Source organism: Harpia harpyja, chromosome 3 (assembly GCF_026419915.1).
Source record: "Harpia harpyja isolate bHarHar1 chromosome 3, bHarHar1 primary haplotype, whole genome shotgun sequence".
Classification (NCBI taxonomy): domain Eukaryota; kingdom Metazoa; phylum Chordata; class Aves; order Accipitriformes; family Accipitridae; genus Harpia; species Harpia harpyja.
The window spans coordinates 16,928,418-16,948,215 of NC_068942.1; the positions used below are offsets into that span (position 1 = coordinate 16,928,418).

The 19,798-nt window shown below is 36.0% G+C and overlaps 1 protein-coding gene across 2 annotated transcripts; it reads right to left on the reverse strand.

The window, feature by feature from the left end:
• Positions 1 to 268: 268 nt before the first annotated feature.
• On the reverse strand, positions 269 to 19,654 carry MANEA (mannosidase endo-alpha). 2 transcript variants are annotated; one of them, XM_052781486.1, is made up of 5 exons: positions 19,515 to 19,654; positions 12,530 to 13,122; positions 8,811 to 8,920; positions 6,311 to 6,387; positions 269 to 5,599 (listed from the first exon to the last, which is right to left on the reverse strand). In XM_052781486.1, exons 2-5 carry the CDS (start codon positions 13,077 to 13,079, stop codon positions 4,963 to 4,965), a joined length of 1,374 nt encoding a protein of 457 aa, XP_052637446.1. In that variant the 5' UTR covers positions 13,080 to 13,122; positions 19,515 to 19,654; the 3' UTR covers positions 269 to 4,962. The 2 variants fall into 2 exon arrangements, with proteins under 2 accessions (XP_052637446.1, XP_052637445.1); XM_052781485.1 differs by lacking the exon at positions 19,515 to 19,654 and adding an exon at positions 18,941 to 19,452.
• Between the last annotated feature and the right edge of the window lie 144 nt (positions 19,655 to 19,798).

Consider the following 19,798-nt stretch of genomic DNA (forward strand, 5'->3'; position numbering starts at 1 on the left):
TGTAAACTTCAGTTTTAATTTGTCAAAATACAGTCATACCTCAGGACTCAAAGATACCTGCAATACTATGCACTAGTGAACTCACTTAGTAGCCTAATAACATGTAATACAAATAGGCCTAAAAACTTCATAAGTATTGTCTGTTTAAAAACATTGTGATAAGCCTGTTGTTTTCAGTCTAATTAAATTCTACACACATATTGTAATAGAAAACTAAAAATTCACTTTCTAAACTTGTATTATTAAAACAAATATTACCACACACTCATTTAAATCACACTTTCTGGGCATATATTTATTGTTCATGAAAGTATTCATACATGAGCAACTATGTTTTTTGTAAACATCATAGGGAATTAAAAAGATTGCTTACTTAAAAGTAGCAGAATCCAGCCTGTAATTTTAATACAATGATATAGTACTTTAAAAATAATGACTTCAGTTATATGCACATATATATCAATAGACATACACACACACACATACTTGTTTTTATATATGCATGTAAGCAAATGCATCTCTGCCACAGCCAGGTAGGGTATTAAAAGAAATGTACTTTTTTTTATTCATGTTCAATACATAGCAAAGATACACTATCCATTTACAACAAAATCATACCTATACAATATCAAATTCATATCAGGCTTTTCTGCAGTGCCAATAATCTTGTAGATTCTCTTTACTGAATATTACAACTATGAAGTCTTAGAAATACCATCGCTTTAGAAGTTTATGCAACATTTAACATGCTGGTCAAAAGTAAAAGATAAAAAAGACATGAAATATTGACACTATCTTAAGCAAGTAGAAAGATGAGGACTAATACCTGTAAAATACCTTAAGACTGGGAGAGAGATTTTCAGCTTACATTAAGTGGTAAATAATTTGTCTGTAAATACTTTCTTTCCTCTTTTTAGGTACACAAGATTCACAAAAAAAAGTGCCCCAAATTACAGTATGTCCTTGTCCATGTGCCCAGTTACATTCTCCTACTAGCAACACAGTGCTGAAAACACTCCTGTTAAATGTTTTCAAGAGAGCCCAAGAGCCATGTGTTAAAATGTGTTAATTCAAACTATGCAGAGTGTATACATATCAAATTTCATAATAAAAGTGTGTTCACCAAAGACCCTTCTGCTTCAACAACCTCTTAAGGGACAAATCATTGGCACCTCAAAAGAAAGGCACTAGACAAACACAATGAACGTCAGTACAGAAACTACATTCACAATAATCTACAGCTTGACACTGAAATAGTAACAGCGTATGCATGTGTTCTTTCCCTCAAAATTCAGTACAAGTTTATAGATCTGAGAAACATGCACTACTATACAAGATTTAATACAAATTCTTATTTCAGGGAAGAGGTATTAAGCTTCAGTTCTGAGACAGCTCACAGAACTAAAACAATTTACTTGATCACAACTGACAGAAGCAGAAATGAACCTACAGATTTTCTTTTAAAAAGAAGATCTCTTACCACAAAGACTTGCTACTTGTCTCAGAAACCATTTCCCCTCTGGGGATACTCAGTCAGTAGTATGTGATCAATAACTTCAGGTATTTCCATATTTGCAGAGGCATAGCATGGCATGATCTCTATTAAAACTTCCCATAGTGTTTCTTGCCTAATCTATATAGATGTAGTGTATCACTCTACGTACTATAACATACTATGACAAGATGAGTCAAATGCAATTAATCAGTGTAAAAATATTAAAAATAATCATTATAATTTTTTTTCAATTAGTCAAGAAATAATAAGGGTGTGAAGCCAAAGTGAAATAGGATGTAGATACTACTTAAATTCCATTTCAGATCTCAAACTCATAATAAATATTCTTCCCTCCCTCTTAATTTTGGTTGCACATTGGAGTCTTTTTTTTTTTTTTTTTTTCCCCTGTAACTCTGAAGCTTGGAGCAATCACCTAAATACACTCACCTTGTCCCTCCTTCACCCTAATAACTGTGCAGTTATAACAATCTTATTCCTTTGCATTTGTACAAATCCTCTCCCACAGACCTATATTTAATCAAATTTCCAAAAACTATCATGACTGCATCAGCAGTCCATCAGCAAAACTCTCCATCCCCTATAACAAGAAGTAGCGCTAATATTTCTTCTAAGTAAAGAGAAAGTATTGGGCAGGTCGGTAGGGTAGTTCTAGTAGCTGCTATTCCATCAGCTCTTCTTAGGATCATCAAATTAAATTCTGAACTCTGAAATATTTTATCGAGTTGCATATTTATATTTTAAAACACATTAAGCACATAAAAATACAGTAAGTGCTCAGGGGCGATGAATTTCTAGGCATTTAATTTTCATTCTTTTCTACAGAAATTCTGTAAATTCTTATAAAGATACCATTAGACACCAGTGTGTGATGGCCCATACAACTTCATGGCAAGAACTAAATGATACCTTTACAGCAATTACAGAAGTCTTTCAGAGTGATGAAGATCCATTACACTATTAACATAGATTATATTTTAAACAAAATAGCTCACTTGAGTCATACAACACTCTACAACAAATTTCAAAAGTTTCTATAAACAGCAACAAAAGGAGCATCTTTCAAAGTCACGGAGAAAATAAATTGCCACTGGGAGAAAGTAAGGAGCTGAAAGCTGAGTGCAAGGTTGTCAAGACTAGTAAAGTGCTCAGACAACTACAGTGAGAAAAAACAGTGGATGACAACAGTTTAAGCAAAGAGACTTGTCCTTTCAAAAGGTTTGATTTCAGAAGATTTTTAATAATATATGCAAATATTTAATAATTCCCTCACATTTAAAATAAATATATAGGCTCTTTGGGCTGTAAAATCATAAATACATAACAAATTATAAAAACAAATTATATATAGCTATTTAAGGGATTTATAGTAAAATGTATAAATCAGTTTCCTTAATAAAGGGAGTGAGTGGTTAACTTGGAAGTGGTAAAAGTCTAGCAAGTGCTTCACATGTCTCAGACACTGTGGTCTCAGACTGTGGTCATACCTATATCTACTTCAGTTTATCCACCTGAGTGTAAGTAAAACAAAATAAGCTTTAGTAAACATTTCTTTCAGAATTTCACAGAAATGCAGTAGGAAAATGCAAAAAATTATGAAGAGATATTAATAAGACTCCAATAACTCTAGAGGAGCACTTGAACACACCAGGCTATATATCTCTCACCTAATTTCTGCATTTTTTTCAAGCAGCTGAGGGCATTATATGACACTTCATCTCTAACAACTGCAGAGGAATGACAAGAGAATTAAACTGTAAATAAGTGAAAGATACAGAAACAAACCTTTTTCATACCAGAAAGACTCTAGAAAACATTAGTAGTAACTGGCTTATGCTTATTTGGAATGACAAAGGTTTCTGGAAAAAACATACTATTTTGGTTTGCCGTCTTTATTTAACTGGAAGTCCTCACATTCACCTTACAACTTCATGGACAGATCACTGTGAGAACTCAGTAAAGAGTGTAATTTCCATGGGTCCTGCTGAAATCAATGGAATTCTAGTGGTCACAATGGTTCCAGCATATGAACTAAAACACAGGATCAGCACCTTGTATATAAATATAAAAAACAACTAAAAAAAGCCACTTTGCTACAGATTAAACACTTGCTGCAAATAAACAAAACACTGCAATTTCTACTATTCCAAAGTTCAGGACTTTTCTATGAAGTTGTACGAAAATGCCAAAAAAAGGATTGCTGAGGAGATACGTCCATGTGACTTGATCCTTTCAAGCTTCATCAAGAAAAACAGTTAATAATCACAACATTTGAAAGGTGAGATTCTTAAGCCTGAAAGTACTCATTTCCAGCCACACCACAGTATAAAGGTAGTGTTGGTAGGGAGCTTACCTCAATGATAACAAGATTTTAGTATCTACTATTCTGAATCCTTAAACAACTAGATGAACTGTATGAAAAATAGAAATCTCAGATTTCAAATTAAACTAATGGGTAGTTGCTGTCATTCCTACCAAACTAGACTGCTCCTAAATCAGAAACAAAAAAGCATTTCCTAAAATTATATTTACTGTAGGACTAGTAAGATATTAGCTTTATGATCTTTAAACATTTTAAAAAACACACCAGATCTGTGCCTGCAGTCAATTAGCAGACAAGATATAACAATGGAAGTTTTAGTATATTTTTTACAAGTTTAGGGTTTTTCCTCCCCCTCAAAAAAATCTTTTCCACTTGCAGTTTCAAACAATTTTTTTAAAAAATTCGAAGTAACATAGAAAAAACTATGTTACTCGTCAGTATCCAGTAATCTGCAAGAGTCTGCACCATGTACTGAACAGAAAAAATCGAAGTAAAGTAGAAATCTTTCAGCAGTTCTTTGGAACTCAATCTTTCAAATACTTTTTTTTTTTTTTTTAACAAAAACTACTAGTGATGCATCATACACCTCTTCAGTTTTTACCACAAGCTAGTCACATGTCAAGAACTCCCTGTGTGCAAAGCATTAAAAACAGTAGATGTAGATTATTCCACACACTACAGACATGCATCCTGCAAGAAGCTATCAGGATAAGAATTTAGATTACAGCAACACTTTGATTAGAAACACAACTACAAGAATAAAGGAAGTAAGCATAACTATGCCAAATTTTTGTTCTACTTTGGTCATGTAGAGTTATCCCATGCACGTGTTCTGGAAGCTCAGCATGCAAGTTACGAAGTTTAAAAAAACCAGCCAACCAACCAACCAAACCCCCAGCATTTTCCCTGAATATTCTTGAACTACAATGTCAATGAGATGAGATGCCAATATTCTCATCATCTTTTTACTCTTCAAAATTCAAATTCAGTAGTTGTGCATATACATTCAAAAGATATAATAATTTGAACATATCTGTAATAAAGACATTTAATAACAGATTTTTCAGCTCTCAATTTCTTTCTCAGTGTAGTCAATGCACTAGGAAACAACTGCAGCAGCAACAGCTCACATAAGCCACTGTTCTTGTTCTTTTCTGTACTTCTCAGACCACTTCTGAGTAAGCTCTAGGTAAACATTTGGTTTATGCGGTTTATAATCAAGGTAAACCACCTGTCCAGTCCGTTTGGGGACAGCTTTTTCAATCTGAGTTCCCTCATGCCATTCATTAAAAGATGTAATAGAAATGATTTCTGGTCGCACCAAAAGGGCTGCACTGAAGGCAGTCTCATAGTACTTCCCATTGACACGATTACGGGTGTTGTGGTTGTTCCATGGTCGGATACTGGTATCAATATACCCTGGCCCCACACTTGGAATAAACATTAAGTTGTTACTATCACAAAAGGCTTTTAAACTTGCCCAATTATGATGAGATGAACCATAGGAGAAGCCATTGGTGGCAAAGTACGTGTACATTCCATCAAAGCCGCTTCTGTGAATGTCATGCTTATGTCTTTCTTCTACAAGAAGTGCAATGAATAACGCATCATACGGAGTATTTCGAATAGTCTGGGATCCAGAAACAGTTAACAGATTCGCCCATATTTCAGGAATTGTTACGTAAGAATCATAAACATAAAACATTGGAAGAAATCTGCCCGTGCTGGTCTTATGCCTGTAAAAGGCTGGATGGCCTCCATATCTATAAAGCAAGTAAGTATCATTAAGACAAAATTTGCCATTTGGAAAATACTGTTTCCCAATCTGAGCTGAAGACTTTTCTTAAAAAACTAATTTAAAAAGACAGTGCATGTGCTTCAAAACATAGCAGTTCATATCCATTTTCAGTCCAGTATTTGCTGATATATTAAATAAAGAAATCTGCAAAGAACCTTTAAATTACTACAGATTAGTAACTTACTGTCGAACTGCACTATAGGTATTGGTTTTCTCTGAAGGGCAATTCTCTAAGACTGTCTTATTTCATACTGAATAAGTAGCATTGGTAAACAAAACAACTAGTAGCTGTACAGGATTTTAATTCAGCTTGACAAATTATTAGAGGTCAACACATTAAAGCTTTACCTGCTAGTTTATCACTATAAAAAACATATGTTTAATTTATATATCATGTAGCTAATACTTTAACTGCTTTAATCTGAAGTATCATGACTTGTGATACTAATGAATGTTGAAAGCAGTTGACATTTGAGTATCTGTGTAAAATTCACACTTCAGTATTTAAAAAACAGACTGAGTTTTGTACCACTGAAATACGAACAAAAGTTTCTTATAGTTTTCTTCAGTCTTGGTGCATGTTTTTACATATTCTTCCAAGCTTTAGATAATATACAGAAGTCCCCTAAACCAGCATGCAACGAACCCCAGAGGAAACCATTCTGAAAGCACTCACTTGTCTATGATGTATTTGACATTGTGGTACATACTGCGATCATCTCTATCTTTGTAAGGTTCAATATGAAAAGTCACCTGAAAGATAAAAAACTAGTAAGAGCAACATAAACATAAAATACTATTGAATACATGGGTACCGTGTATTATATGAAGCGAGTACCAGTCGCATTAAATATAGTTCCTCTTTACAGAGCAAACATTTTTGTTAGTCTATTTTGAGAATAATCCAACCCTAATTCAACTCCTGCACTGCTAAGATTAGAAGCTTCAGATCCAAAGAAGTTTGCTAATAGAGTAAATATTTAGTTTTGTACATTAAAACAAAACACTGCTTTTGTTTTTCCTAGGCTACAGCGAGTAGTAAGCATGCTTCAGAAAACTTACAAGAACTACAGCAGAAACTAAAAATTGAAATAAAATATTATCTATTCAAGTGTCAAAGAACTGATTATCCAATGAAACATTTTAATATTTAATTTCTAAACAATGTATTAAATTTGCAATAGACAATTCTCCAAGGAGAGTTTTCAGTGTCAAAAAGACATGGGATATGAAAACTTTAATTTAAGATTTTATAGATTTATCAACAGCAGTAAACTTTTGGAACTAAATCTAATATAATGTGCTGCCACTGCTCTGAATTTCAAGCTTGGAGCTTATGGTATTATTTAACCTATACATGTGAAGAAATTTCAATGTAAAAATGCTATTGTTTTCAAATATACAATTAAGTGGAAGAGTATATTACATTAATCAAAGCAACTACTTTTTCAGAAGCAATTTTAGAGCAGAATGCATTTAATAAAGCCTTCAACAACTCGGCAAGAGTAGCAAATTTCCATTGTAGAGCCAGTATCTATCTCTACTAGGTACAAACTACAGGAAAACACAGTTTAGACTGAATCACTAGGACTGACAGGATAGGTTGAAGAGCACTATAATTTCATATTTCATTTCCAACTATCAAAATCAGACAAATCAAAAGGAGATATCTTTTAGCAGACTTGTATTTAGCAGACATAATAAAAATGTATTTTGTATGTTGGTTTTGGTCTACCGACATTCCTAATGCTTAACTGTACTAACTTACTAGCGCGAGAATGTTTAAAAACATTACTGTGAAGGTAACATTCCCTGGTAGTACCTATACTTAATATCTATATTCCAGTAATTATTCCAAGCAATAACAGCAGTTCCATCCATATTCCAATCATTACCATACTATTACATGCATCTTCCTTGGTAGCTTATTTCATTTTGCCTTGGCTCCTTTGAGAGACTTGAATGTTAACAAGTTCTTTTAGGTGAGAGCAAGCTCCATCACATGATCTGAAAATCTGGGGGAAGGATAATACTTTTTTTTTTTCTTTTTAATAATTTACTATTACATATGTGCAACTTATGCCACATAATGTAATTCACACAGCATTTTTAACAGTTTCAAAATTACTTCTGTATCTGATTTAACCTTCCTACTTTCCTCCTGCTTGTCAAAGAGCCTACAGTTGCTACTAGTGACAAGAAATTTCTCTGAGAATCTGCAACTTGCATGACCAACTAAAACCAGAGCAGGTGAACAGGCTGTATTTTTAGTCCCCAGTACAGACAACACCCTCCAGATATGAAACATATACAACTTAGATAATTTAAAAACTCAAATTTATTACTCAGCAAGACTAAAAGGCAATGCTTTATCCTAAGGGAAAATACAAGTTTTACTCTAAAAATAAACAAAATCAAACCACAATTTTAGATTTTACTGATCAATCCATGTAATCTTTAATTGATTTGATATTTCACCTATTTCAGGAAGCCAGTAATTTAGCCTTTCTATCCTGTCACGCCCTGGAAAAACCTAAAGTCAGAGCAGCACCTCTTTGACCTTACTGTCCAAGGCAAGTGTTCCTGACACCTTCTGGAATAAAGACATTCATTCAAACTAGAACGTCTAGATCCCTCTTTATTACTCACAGATGCTTGCTCCTGACCTCTATGATCAGGTGCCAGCAAGTTATGCGGTAATGCAAAAAATGAGGTTAGTCTTTCTTCTTTCTCAAAGTTCCTTCGTTTATAGATCATTGTATTCCAAATATTTTCAAATATGTAATACTTCTCTCAACTCCGAAGACTCATTTGAAAACAACATGTTGTCTAATTTTAAAAACTGTTTCCAAAAAAAAAAAAAAAAATCCATAACACCATACCTTAGATTCTGTAAGCTTTAGATCTGAACCAAAACAGAAAAAAGGCAGATTGTGATATTTATTTTAGTTGTGAGGCAATATTGCTTAGGTCTTATCAAAATTCAGTGTAATTCAAAGGGCACTTATATCTGCTTCTATGACCCCAAAGAAGTGCAGCGTAATAGAAGACAGAAACAGAAGCCACCATGACATGACAAGCCTCTCTGCTCTACACTGTAATTCGAATATAGTAAACTGTTAACAAGGTTTACTGTCCTAAGTAGTCCTATTTTATGCATCTTAAAAATACTTTACCTTCAGATTATATTTGTGTGCATAATCCAAAATAACAGGCACCAAATCATCAGTCGGTTCTCCATTTTCATCAGCCATACCTGGTGGGTACCACGAAAGCACTATTACACCTGAAAATACAAAACTTAAGTTTTAAATCATGTTATAACATACACGTTATATGTTAAACAACATTGTCCTGAGTTATAATTATTGTTTCATGTGAAATCTACATAATATAAATGAGAACTTCAAATTACTTTTTAACCAATTACAAAATCTCAGTATTCTCAGAGTGGATTTTAACTTTTCTCTTCGTTTAAAGGACAACAAAACAAACAGTGGTAAGATCATCTGTCAAGGGAACAGGTTTGTGCTCCGTGTTCCAAGCCTGACACTTAGAGCCATTACTTCCCACTTTTCAGCACAGCCTCCTAACCTCCAGGTTGTACCAAGAGAAGGAGAATGTTCCCACCTAAGGCATTATAGCTGTGCCACAGTACAGCCAGAGAACATCAAGATACGTAGGGTTAGAGAACACTCAAGAGATGAGCGCTATGCATGTGATAAAAGAGATTCTTACTTTATGAAACTTTATTCCCCACCATATTTTTGCATTGTACCTCTGGCTCTACTACAAAACAATCATTTCATACTAAAAGCAGTGACTGTAATCCCACAACCTTCCTTCTTGCTAAAAGCAGTTACTATGGTGTAATCCACCCTACAAACCATGTGAAATTAGGTTTTAAATTTATTACCTAAAAAAATGCTTGAGTAACTCTCAATAATTTAAGGACGTTACTATTCTTGTCAAAAAAGATGACAACAAATACAATGTCCCTATACTGTAAATTTTCCTGATGCTCTCCATGAAAGCAAAAGAACACATACCTCTTTGGAAAGGCTAAATCCTTTCGTTCTAAAATTAAATGCTGTCAGATAAATAAATTAGAACTTTTAGGTGTGTAGCTGGAAATAATATCAGGAAGAAGACAAAACAGAAAGAAATACATGAAATACTGATGTAGGAGTATTTTCCTAACAATACTATTTAAAACATATGGAAGAATAAGTCAATGTCTTTTTAATTAGTTAAAGATTTAAGTACACAAATCAGGTCACTGAGATAGGGAAGTATATACTCTAAATTCCATCCATTTTACCAACATTAGAACATTTCTGACTAACAATTTCCAAACAAACAAGTCCAAAATTATGAAAAAGAAAGCATAGAGTCAATATACAGTCATCTTCTAACACCAAAACCAGATATTTGAGCTCACTATACATAGAAGTTAGTTCAACGACCCTCAGCATATTTTCTCCATATTTTATAAAAAAATCACAAATAACAGACTATCACAAGAGATAGTCTGCTCAAGGAGAAGAAAAATGCAATACTTTACTGCATTTTATCACTGTATATTTCACACAAAAGAAAAGGACAGAATTCAAATAAGCAAGATGTGTAAAGGACAAGTAGAACAGCAGCAACGAACTCAAGTTACACTCGAGGTATCTTGAGTACAACATCTGTCAAGACCCTCTTCTATACCTTTAGGAAACGGAAAAGTTCAGGAGACAGAATTGTTCATCAAGGAACCTAAATTCACATTTGCATTGGTCATTCCCTGAGGAAGACTACTTAATATTTTCTTTCCTGTGGTTACAAAATAAAGTTATGTACCACTTCAGGAGTATAAAAAGGATGGACTTGATGCCAAAACCAATAGCATAAGCATGTTTAAAACCAGGGTAGAGTCATTCAAGACAAATGAAGGACTTCCAAACTGGACTTCCACAAAAATAGGCTGGTGCAAAAAAATAAATTCCACCAAGCAACCTGAGGAATAAAATCTACTGTATTAATCTGTTAAAAATTAGGAAATAAATAAATAAGTAAAGAATTGTAAAATATAAGAAGAATATAAGAAAGTACTGCACGAGACTCCTGCCACTCCAATCTCTTATATGCCTTTGATCATTACACAATATTGGCTGAAAGAACCACTTACATTTTTCTCCTTTTGTAAGATCCTTGATAAAGCCTCAAAAAAGGCTAGAAGAAAAATTATTATTTACCAGAATGTAAAATGCAGTCATGGATTAGACATTGGCTAAGAGACAAAAAGAAGAAACTGTAAATAGTCAACCTCACAGTACACAAAAAATGAACAAAGTATAATTCTTATTAAAATAAGATGCAATATTTGAAGTAATGACCTGAGGAAAAAAAGTTGATGATTTATGTTGGTCAAATCTAGACAGAAGAAAAGAAATTCAAGTGTACTTAAATCCTTAAGTCAGAGTAACAGCAGAAAAAAAAAAAAAATCACTTATTGACAAATATAAGTAATATGTTACAAAGAATATGTCAGGAAGCATGAACTACTCAGTCACATTGCTAAGTTTTAAATGGAAAACTAACTTAAGCTACTAAACCCCATTATTTTGCAAAGTATTTTTCCTAGTATTTGGTGCCTTTTCCACCAGCAGTTCAGCTTTATTAGACATTTGTATTAAGAGGATGAGAAACCTCACAGATTCTTCTAAAGCTACAAGTGCCCTCTCTGCTTTCATCACTCTATCATGCATTATTTTGCTTTAGATAAGGCTAAAAAAGTGCTTACTGGCAACTAATACCTGAGATTTCTCTGCAACAGTTTTCCCACTGTTGCTGGTGTTCCTGTTAATGGAATTATTTTATTACCGAAAAGGGTGAGAAATTTCCTATGTTTGTATTAACCCTTGTATAAAATACAGATTAGGTTAAAAACCAGGAGAAAACAATAACCAAGAAGTCAACATGATACAGGTAAACACTACTAATGGGAATATAACAATTACATCAAACCTTAATGATTATGTGAATGAAAGTGATTCAATTCAAGGTGATTAGCTCTCTGAATAACACTATGAGCTCTGCTCATGTTGCTGAACATTTACAGAAGCTGTTCAGAGTTTAATATTAGCCTATTATGACTCCTTATTTTAAAGAAGAATATAAAAAGGACCGTAAAGCCCAACAACAAAGAACAACACCAAAAATGTATTGAATATTCTTATGTATATAGTCCATCTTATTTAGAGAAAGGGAACATCAATTTGTATTGGAAAAAAGATACTTTTGGACAAAGAAATAAACTATAATTAGCTACAATGAAACTATCGCACCTGAGTTCAAGAAGGCATTTCCATACCTAATGGGAACACCCATAAATACACTGCTTAAAATGTAAATTGTATAAAAGCTATAATCCTACATGCTCTTTGACATATGAATTAATTCATAATTGTTATTACACACAAAGAATTCAGAAAAAGACCCACCCCTATTTGAACAGACTGCTCCATAATCATGTTAACATGATTTACTGAAACCTGTTCTTAAAAACTGAAGCATTCATCTCCAAAAATAAAATACACAGACAATATATTCTCGCAATGGTTTCTGTATTTTCTACATAGTTATCAGTGCTTAACAGTAAGTCATGAAACACGTGCACCTAGGGGATTACAAATACAGTTCTTACATTTCTGTGCTGTTACACTCATCAGACACAGCTTTGAAGAGGTAGGTTTCGGCTGGGGGTTAAAACTCAGAAATACAAAGACATTTACTAGTTTCAGACATTTCCAGAACTACACAGAAAAATGGAAGAATGGGTCAGTTGTGTTTGTTCACATATTTAAGGCTGGATAAATGAACAACATGCTGAAACGTTAACATGCATTACCAGTTGAAGCTGAACGCATTTGTTTCATGTGGGCTTCTATGACAGAAGGGTCTTTGGAACTGTAAGATCCGAGTTCAGGATAAAAGTTGGCCCCAATGTCCTCAGGAGGATTATGCCTTCCCTTTGGATAATTGTTTGCAATTTTGGGATCCCAATGTGGCAACAATGGATGGTTCCAGTGAATATATTTACCATCAAACTGTGGATTCCCAAACCAACTATAGTAGAATATGTGAAAGTTATAATTAGGAGAAGACAGCTCTTCTTCCAGGTTGTTTACAGGAGGCATAGATGCTTTCATAGTATTAACTGCGATACTATGCAAATTACTGACACGAGTTACAGTATCTCCTTGAACCCTATTTAGTGAATTCTGTTTATTGTCTAAGAGCACTGTCCGTTGTTGAAGCTCGGGCAACAAACCAAGTCCAAATGGATCCCCAAAGCCAGCTCTGTCAGGTCTCAGAGTCTTCAAAGCCATCATTATGGAGCAAATAAACAAAATAAAAAGCAACAAAATGATGCATGTTCTTCTGCGAAATCTTGCCATGATGTCATAGTTCAGAATCCAAACAGAAGAATTTTGGCCGCAACTGATCAAAAGACAAATATTTTAAAGTCAGATTTCTTATTACCTAATTCAACAGTATAAAATGCTTCACAAAGTTTCTACATAATAGAAATAATATGAGACAAATGTGACGCATACCCTGACTGCATAAATAACAGCCCTTTGTAGGGGTGAGCAAAAAACATTTCTGCATTTGAGAATGTGTGTCAGGTTCTGAGGTTTTACCACCAAGGACTCACATATTTTACAAAACATCTTACTTTTGAACTTCCTTGTGTTCCTAACCCAAATAAATCCCATGAAATGGAAATTCTGGTTACATTATTTCAGAACTATGATGTTTTGACAAGTCTGATAGAAATAGCACAGAAAATAGAAGAAAAAAAGCAGAAGCCATGAAAGGAGAATAATGCAGCAGAAGAAGAGTAAAGGACAAAATGGGATATGATAGAAGTACAGCTTATGTTCAGAACACAGGTTTCATTTACTAGCTTATTTACCAACTTCGGACCAACCACTTTATGTTTAGTTAACCAATACACTGACTAAATAGTTTGACAAATTAAACTCAAAACAATGATGCTTTGCAACTTTACACATCTAAAATTCTAATTTATTTTCTGAACTATGTAAACAAAAACCAGCATAGCATTAAGGATGTACCTCAACCAGAAAGTTGGCTGCTGGCAGCCTGTTAGTACAATGTCACAGCTGCGTGACACTTCATGTAGAATTCCAGGACTAAGTTCAAAACAAGACCAATAGTTCAAAGCAAGATTTGAGCCCTGCAAGTAGGGGGAAGAAAATCAGTATAATGGAATGCCTGATTACATTATTTATAACTTTAATTCCTGTTCAACATTAAACACAAGACAGCCAGAGAAAAGGATTAACGAAATTTAGGTTACCACAGAATTATGTGGAACAAGATTATGCATAAAACTGACAACACTAAACTGGAAAATCTTAGAATAAATTTCTGATTCAACAGCCATTAGACATTGCATAGCTGAGATTTTGTATGTCTGTCATTGACCTCCACATTTTAGAATCTTACTTTAATTCACTGGGATACACACAGGTCCTTTTAAAATACTTATAAAGTATCTCACCTTAGTTTGCTACCAATGTTCTTTACTACTGTTAGCGTGCATTAACATACAGCTCCATTGTCACAACACACTATTTGTTACTGCTGTGATAATTTTAGATAAGGAATTTTAGAATATGCTTTTTAACAATACAGCCTGAATTGGATTAGCAGTATGACACTGCCAAAAATGGAGGTTCTCCTTCCATTTCCAACCTTACTCTGTTCATCCTGCTGTCTACTTTTAGTTACCTCTGGGATTCATCTGGTTTTCACAGTAAGGTCACTCATACACTTCAACGGCAAAACCCTGTTAACATCTCAAAAATAAACAACAAAAAAACCCCAATGCACTTTCACCTTCTTAGAGAGCTGACTCAAGTGAATGAGTATCAGAGCACTAATGCCAACAAAAGAATTAATAGCACATATGGGGGAAGGGAAGAGAACAAAAATGATGCTGCTCCTTTTGCCCAACTGGATTGCGAAACCATAGCCAGGAAAATGTTTTTAGGGCATATATACTTATAGTACTTCATGTAAGACTTTTTGTTAACTCATTTTACATCACTTTACATCAAATTACAGGGTTCTTTTTCAATAGCTCACAATCCATCCCAAGATCTTAGAATTTTGTCAAAGAGATTATTTGGAGTCCAGAACATTTTTCTTCTAATAAAAAATTAACTTTAAATACATTCAAACTAGTTCTACTATTTTTCCTGACCTTTTCAATCTTCTTTCTAGTCTATCATGCTACCCTTCCCTGCAAGTTTAACTCAATTTTTGGATTAGACAAACTGAAGTTTTCTAAAGGGTCAGGATTTTTTTTTTTTTAAAGTAACAATATTATTTACATGGCTAGTGTATTAAAGTATTCAGTTTAATTTAACCCAGATACTATTGATCTTCATTAAACAATATACAGGACTGCCAGTGATAAATGACTTCTGCAACTGTTATTTTATCTCATCTCTTCTGTAAAAAAGAATTAATGACTGTAATGTCTATAATCAGAATGTTCATAAGGTGTTTCATTTGGGCTTTCTTATACCATATCAAAGAAACTGTTCCTTTTTATTCTTTGCTTGACATATCTGCTATTAAATTCCTCCTCTATTGCATCAAGATTTCACTATCATAAAGTGCTTTTTCTGAAGTGTCAGGAATTGATCTTAGTGCTCCATGTTCTTATTTCAACAAGTATTTTTTCAATGGAATATTTATCATGAAAGTATACTAAAAAACAAGCAGCACACTTACTAAAATTTGACTAGCATCAGGACAGACCCTGGTCTACCAAAGAATATTACGAACCTCTAGTATGCTTATATAGAGGCTCAGCACCGAAGTACAAAATTTCTAGAACAAGTAAGTGATACCTATGGCAAAGGCTTGTGTTTTGGGGAGACATCAGTCTCAAGGATGATGACATAATTCAGCCCTGACATAGACACCTATACTGTAAAAGCTGCATTGAAGAGCTACAGGTTGGCAATGCTTGCATTATGTCATTTAATCTTGTTCAGAGCTACTCTTTAGAGACAGTGACAGATAAATTACGCTCATCAACACTAGTGCCACAGCAGAACGGTAATATTGGGGAAACAGGTTGAGCAAACATGCCATGTGAAACAGCTACCTGAAGTTATGTCTGTCCTTGGAACTGGAAAAAAATCTTAGAATACATTTCTGATTCAACAGTCATTAGAGCTAGCATAGCTGTGATTTATATTTCTGTCATGGAAATCCAAATTTTAGAATCTGACTTCAATTTAGTGTGGTACACAGGTCATTCCCACATACTTATGAAGTATCTTGCCTTGGACAGTTGGGTGCATTTGGACCTAACAGCAATTCCCTTTCTTAGTAGGAAAAAGTCAGCCTGAATAACTTCAGCTTTATGCAGATTAAGATCTCACACGCAGTTACTCTAACTCATATGATGACTTGTTAACTAGTAGCAGCTTTTGGATTCTAACTCCAAGTTTGACCCATGTTGGTATACCAGCCAAAAATGTAAGTAGTTCAAGCTCTTTCTCTTGCCTAGCGAATTCATTTTAAAAGAACAAAAATATCTGTCTGTAACAGTTCAGAAGGAAGGATGAGTTAATTTAGCTCACCAGTCTCTGCTTATGGGCAAAGAACAGGTCCAAAGTAGAGCAATGCTTTACCAGAACAGTAGGCATCTTCAGCTATTTCTGGATCAGAGACTTCCTGAACAAAAGGTCATTTCTTTGTACAATGTGAAAAAACACCTTCTGTTTAGAAACTCACCCGCTAGTTTAATTTGATGCCCCTAGCTCTCAAATTAGAAGGGAGAGTAAGCAAGCATTTGTTTACATTTATTATTTACATTTTCTACTTCACTAATAATTTAATTGCTTCTATCAGGTTCTCTGAGTTTTCCTTTAGAGAAATTTCTAGTCTGTCTAGTCTGTATATTGTATGACTATCACTGGATACATTTAAACATTTTTGAGGTGTTTCTTTTCCGTACTGTTTCAGCACCACTACATCCTTCCTTTCTGAGATTAGGGGAACACATCTGAATACATTGTGACTTTCAACATACATCCTGGACATAAAATTGCCTTTTTTTTTTTTTTTTAAATTTTGCTCCCTATCCCTTTTCAAGAAATTTCTGCTTTCTATCAATTCAGTTCACAGCTAATGTACACAATCTGACCAGTAAATCTAGCTCCTGAGTGGTAAAAATGAGCTCAGAGGTCATTACTGTGAAATTAAATTTGTTTTCTTTACTCCATGCATTACACTAGATTTTTTTTAAATAATTTTTTTTTTTTTATTTTTTTTAATCACCCAGTCACCCCGTACTGGAAAGTTCTTTGGCAAATTTTCCACTGAAAGGTGCCTGAAGAAGTCAGGATCTTCAGTTAACTCTGTCAATGTACTCTTCACTACCACACATACTTTTCCAAATCATGAATAGTTTGTTACCTTCAGGTCCAAACCAAAAGCACAGAAGTCAATTGATGTCTTTTGGTTTCTCCTTTTATGATTACGGACGCTACAATTTCCTTTGTTACATGTCAGAAAAACACAAAGCTTTGCCATGAAAGGGTAAACCTATATTTGCATAAACTTCAGCTCCCTTCTCCAAAAAAATCTTACGTTATTTTACTTTTAGTTTGTAAGCTGCTACATAGACTTTAAAGCACAAAATAAATGCAAATCTATTTATCCCTCTATTACCATCTCTGTTCCAAATTAATTTGTTTTTAATATGGGAATAAATAGTATGAAACTCATCACAGTAGTACAAAATCTCCAGCTGTTCTTCCTAAAACAACTAATACCTCCATGAAAAAAGAAGAAACGTGCCTGTAAGAAAAGCTGAAGTATTTTCTAAACTGCTCCCCAAACTTGACAGCAAGCCTGTCTCAAGGATAACCTCTCCCATTCAAGCTCAAACTTGACAGTGATGGGCTTTTTTTTTTTTCCTCCCTTACTGCTGCTTTTTATACCCTTAAGTTATCCTGCAGGCAAACCTTCTGTTTGTTCTCTCCACTATATGAAGAAAATAGCATGTAGATGGACAGCAGAGCTTTTTTTCCCCATCATGTTTCCCAAAACAAGGATGTTTCTTTAGTCAGAGAAAAAAAAGGGAGGTTAATTACTCTAGATCATTTTGGTCATATGATAACTCAAGTTTCCATGCCCCGCCCCATGGGTTGTTTTTTCCAGTTTTACTGATTCCAAAAAAGAAATATGCAATGCAAAGAAAGTATATTCAGATAAAACAGATGTATCAATTTTAGTAATAGCCAGCAAATACTGTAACTTATTTGTTCTGATGTTCCTTAAACATAACAAATGAAAGTGCAATACAGAAGACAGCTCTGAAAATCTGACTTTCTTGATGCAAGGGTCAGGTCATCCAAAAGTCACTGAGGTTGGCAGCTCATGGCCACTATCAAAGCTTCTCAGCTAAGTTTTCTAAGCTTAGCTTCTCCTAAGATTTCCCAGCTCCAAGAATCTGAAAACTCTGAAGTGACAGATCAGGTCTAGACAGAGCTAAAGCTTCTAGGCCTTCAAAGCCCTTCATTCTGGAGCTACAGTGCAGGTGTGCACCCAGAAACATTACTTTGGTTCCCAAGTGACTGACCAGGTGAGATTTAGTAAACTTCCCAAGGGTTGGTAAGTCTGTCCAAACCACCACATTTACATGGCACACTCTGGTATGGGGGACACAAATAATAAAAAAAGCAACAGAGGCTGACCACATCTTCCTTGTGAGAGCCTCAGGACTGTTTCTAGTATTAGAAAAACTGGGAAATTTCTCAAAATGTGTCTGCATAGGAAAAGTCTTTTTCTAAAGACTTTTTTAAAAAGCCCTTGAAAATCATTAAAGATGGAAGAAGACATTACATATGGCATGCAGACACTTTATAGATGTGCTTACATGCTAGAATATATATATATTTTTTTAGGCACTTCCAATAATATAAGGTTTCTTTTTGGTCCACCCAACTTAGAAAGAGGTATTTGAAATATGACAATTCTAACATGGATAACTGTATAATTCACAAAACAGGGAATGTGATTTTTTTGCTAACCAGATCTGAATTTAAGAAAGACAGCAGCAAGAAGAAAAAACAATCCTGCTGCATTTCCTTTGCTCTAAACGTGGTAAGACAGCCTCCAGCATTAAATTATATTTAATATATAAGAGCGTTTGATTTCAACGTGCCAGAGTTCTGCTTTGAAAGGACACTGAAACACACACCTAACTTTGAGCTGCTGCGGACCACAGGAAGAAAGCAACCTTCAGCCAGCTTCCTCATCGAGAGCTACCTGCGAACCAGCTTCCCGGGGCACTTCACAGCACAGGCGGCTGCAGAGCGAGGCTGTTTGACAAGAGTGTAAAGTAAGAAAGGGAAGCGAAGCCAGCTCGCTGCCTTGCTCCCCTTCCCTGAGCAAGCCGCCAAATGACGAGCGTTCACACTTCCCCCTACCACTGACGAGCCAAGCGCCGGAGCTTTCGGCCAAGCACCAGCCCCCAGCCAGAAGCCGAGCGTCCGCCGCGGGCGAGAGGCGCGGCGAGGGGCCTTCGCCGGAGGGAGGAGGGAGGGCACCGCCCGAGGGGCGCCCCGGCCCCTCCGACCACGGCTGCGGGCGAGGGCGGGCGCCCTCCCCGCCTCTCCCAGCCCCGAGGAGCGCCCCCGAGGAGGGCCCGACTCCGAGGAGCCCCAGGGCTACGCCGCGGCGCCCGGCCCGGCCCGTCTCCTCGCTGCCCCTTCCCCAGCGCCGCGGGGAGGGCCGCCAGGACGGGTGCTCCGTGGGCCGCTGCCGTTACTCACCCGCCCGAAGCAGGGGCGCTGCCCGACGGCCGGTGGGTGGGCGGGCGGGAAGGGGGGCGCGCTCGCGGGCCGGCCGGGCGCGGCGGCAGCAGCGGCCGGGCGGGCCGGGGAAGGGCTCTGAGGCGGGGTGGGATCGCACCGCTCCGCCGAGGCGGGGCGGGAGGCGCGCATGCGCTAGCAGGGGCGCATGCGCGGGGCCGGGGCGGCGGGGGAAGCGCCTCGGCGGGCGCGCGGTTAAGCAGCGGTTGCAGCCGCCCTCTTCGTGAGCGGTTGTGAGGCCTCGG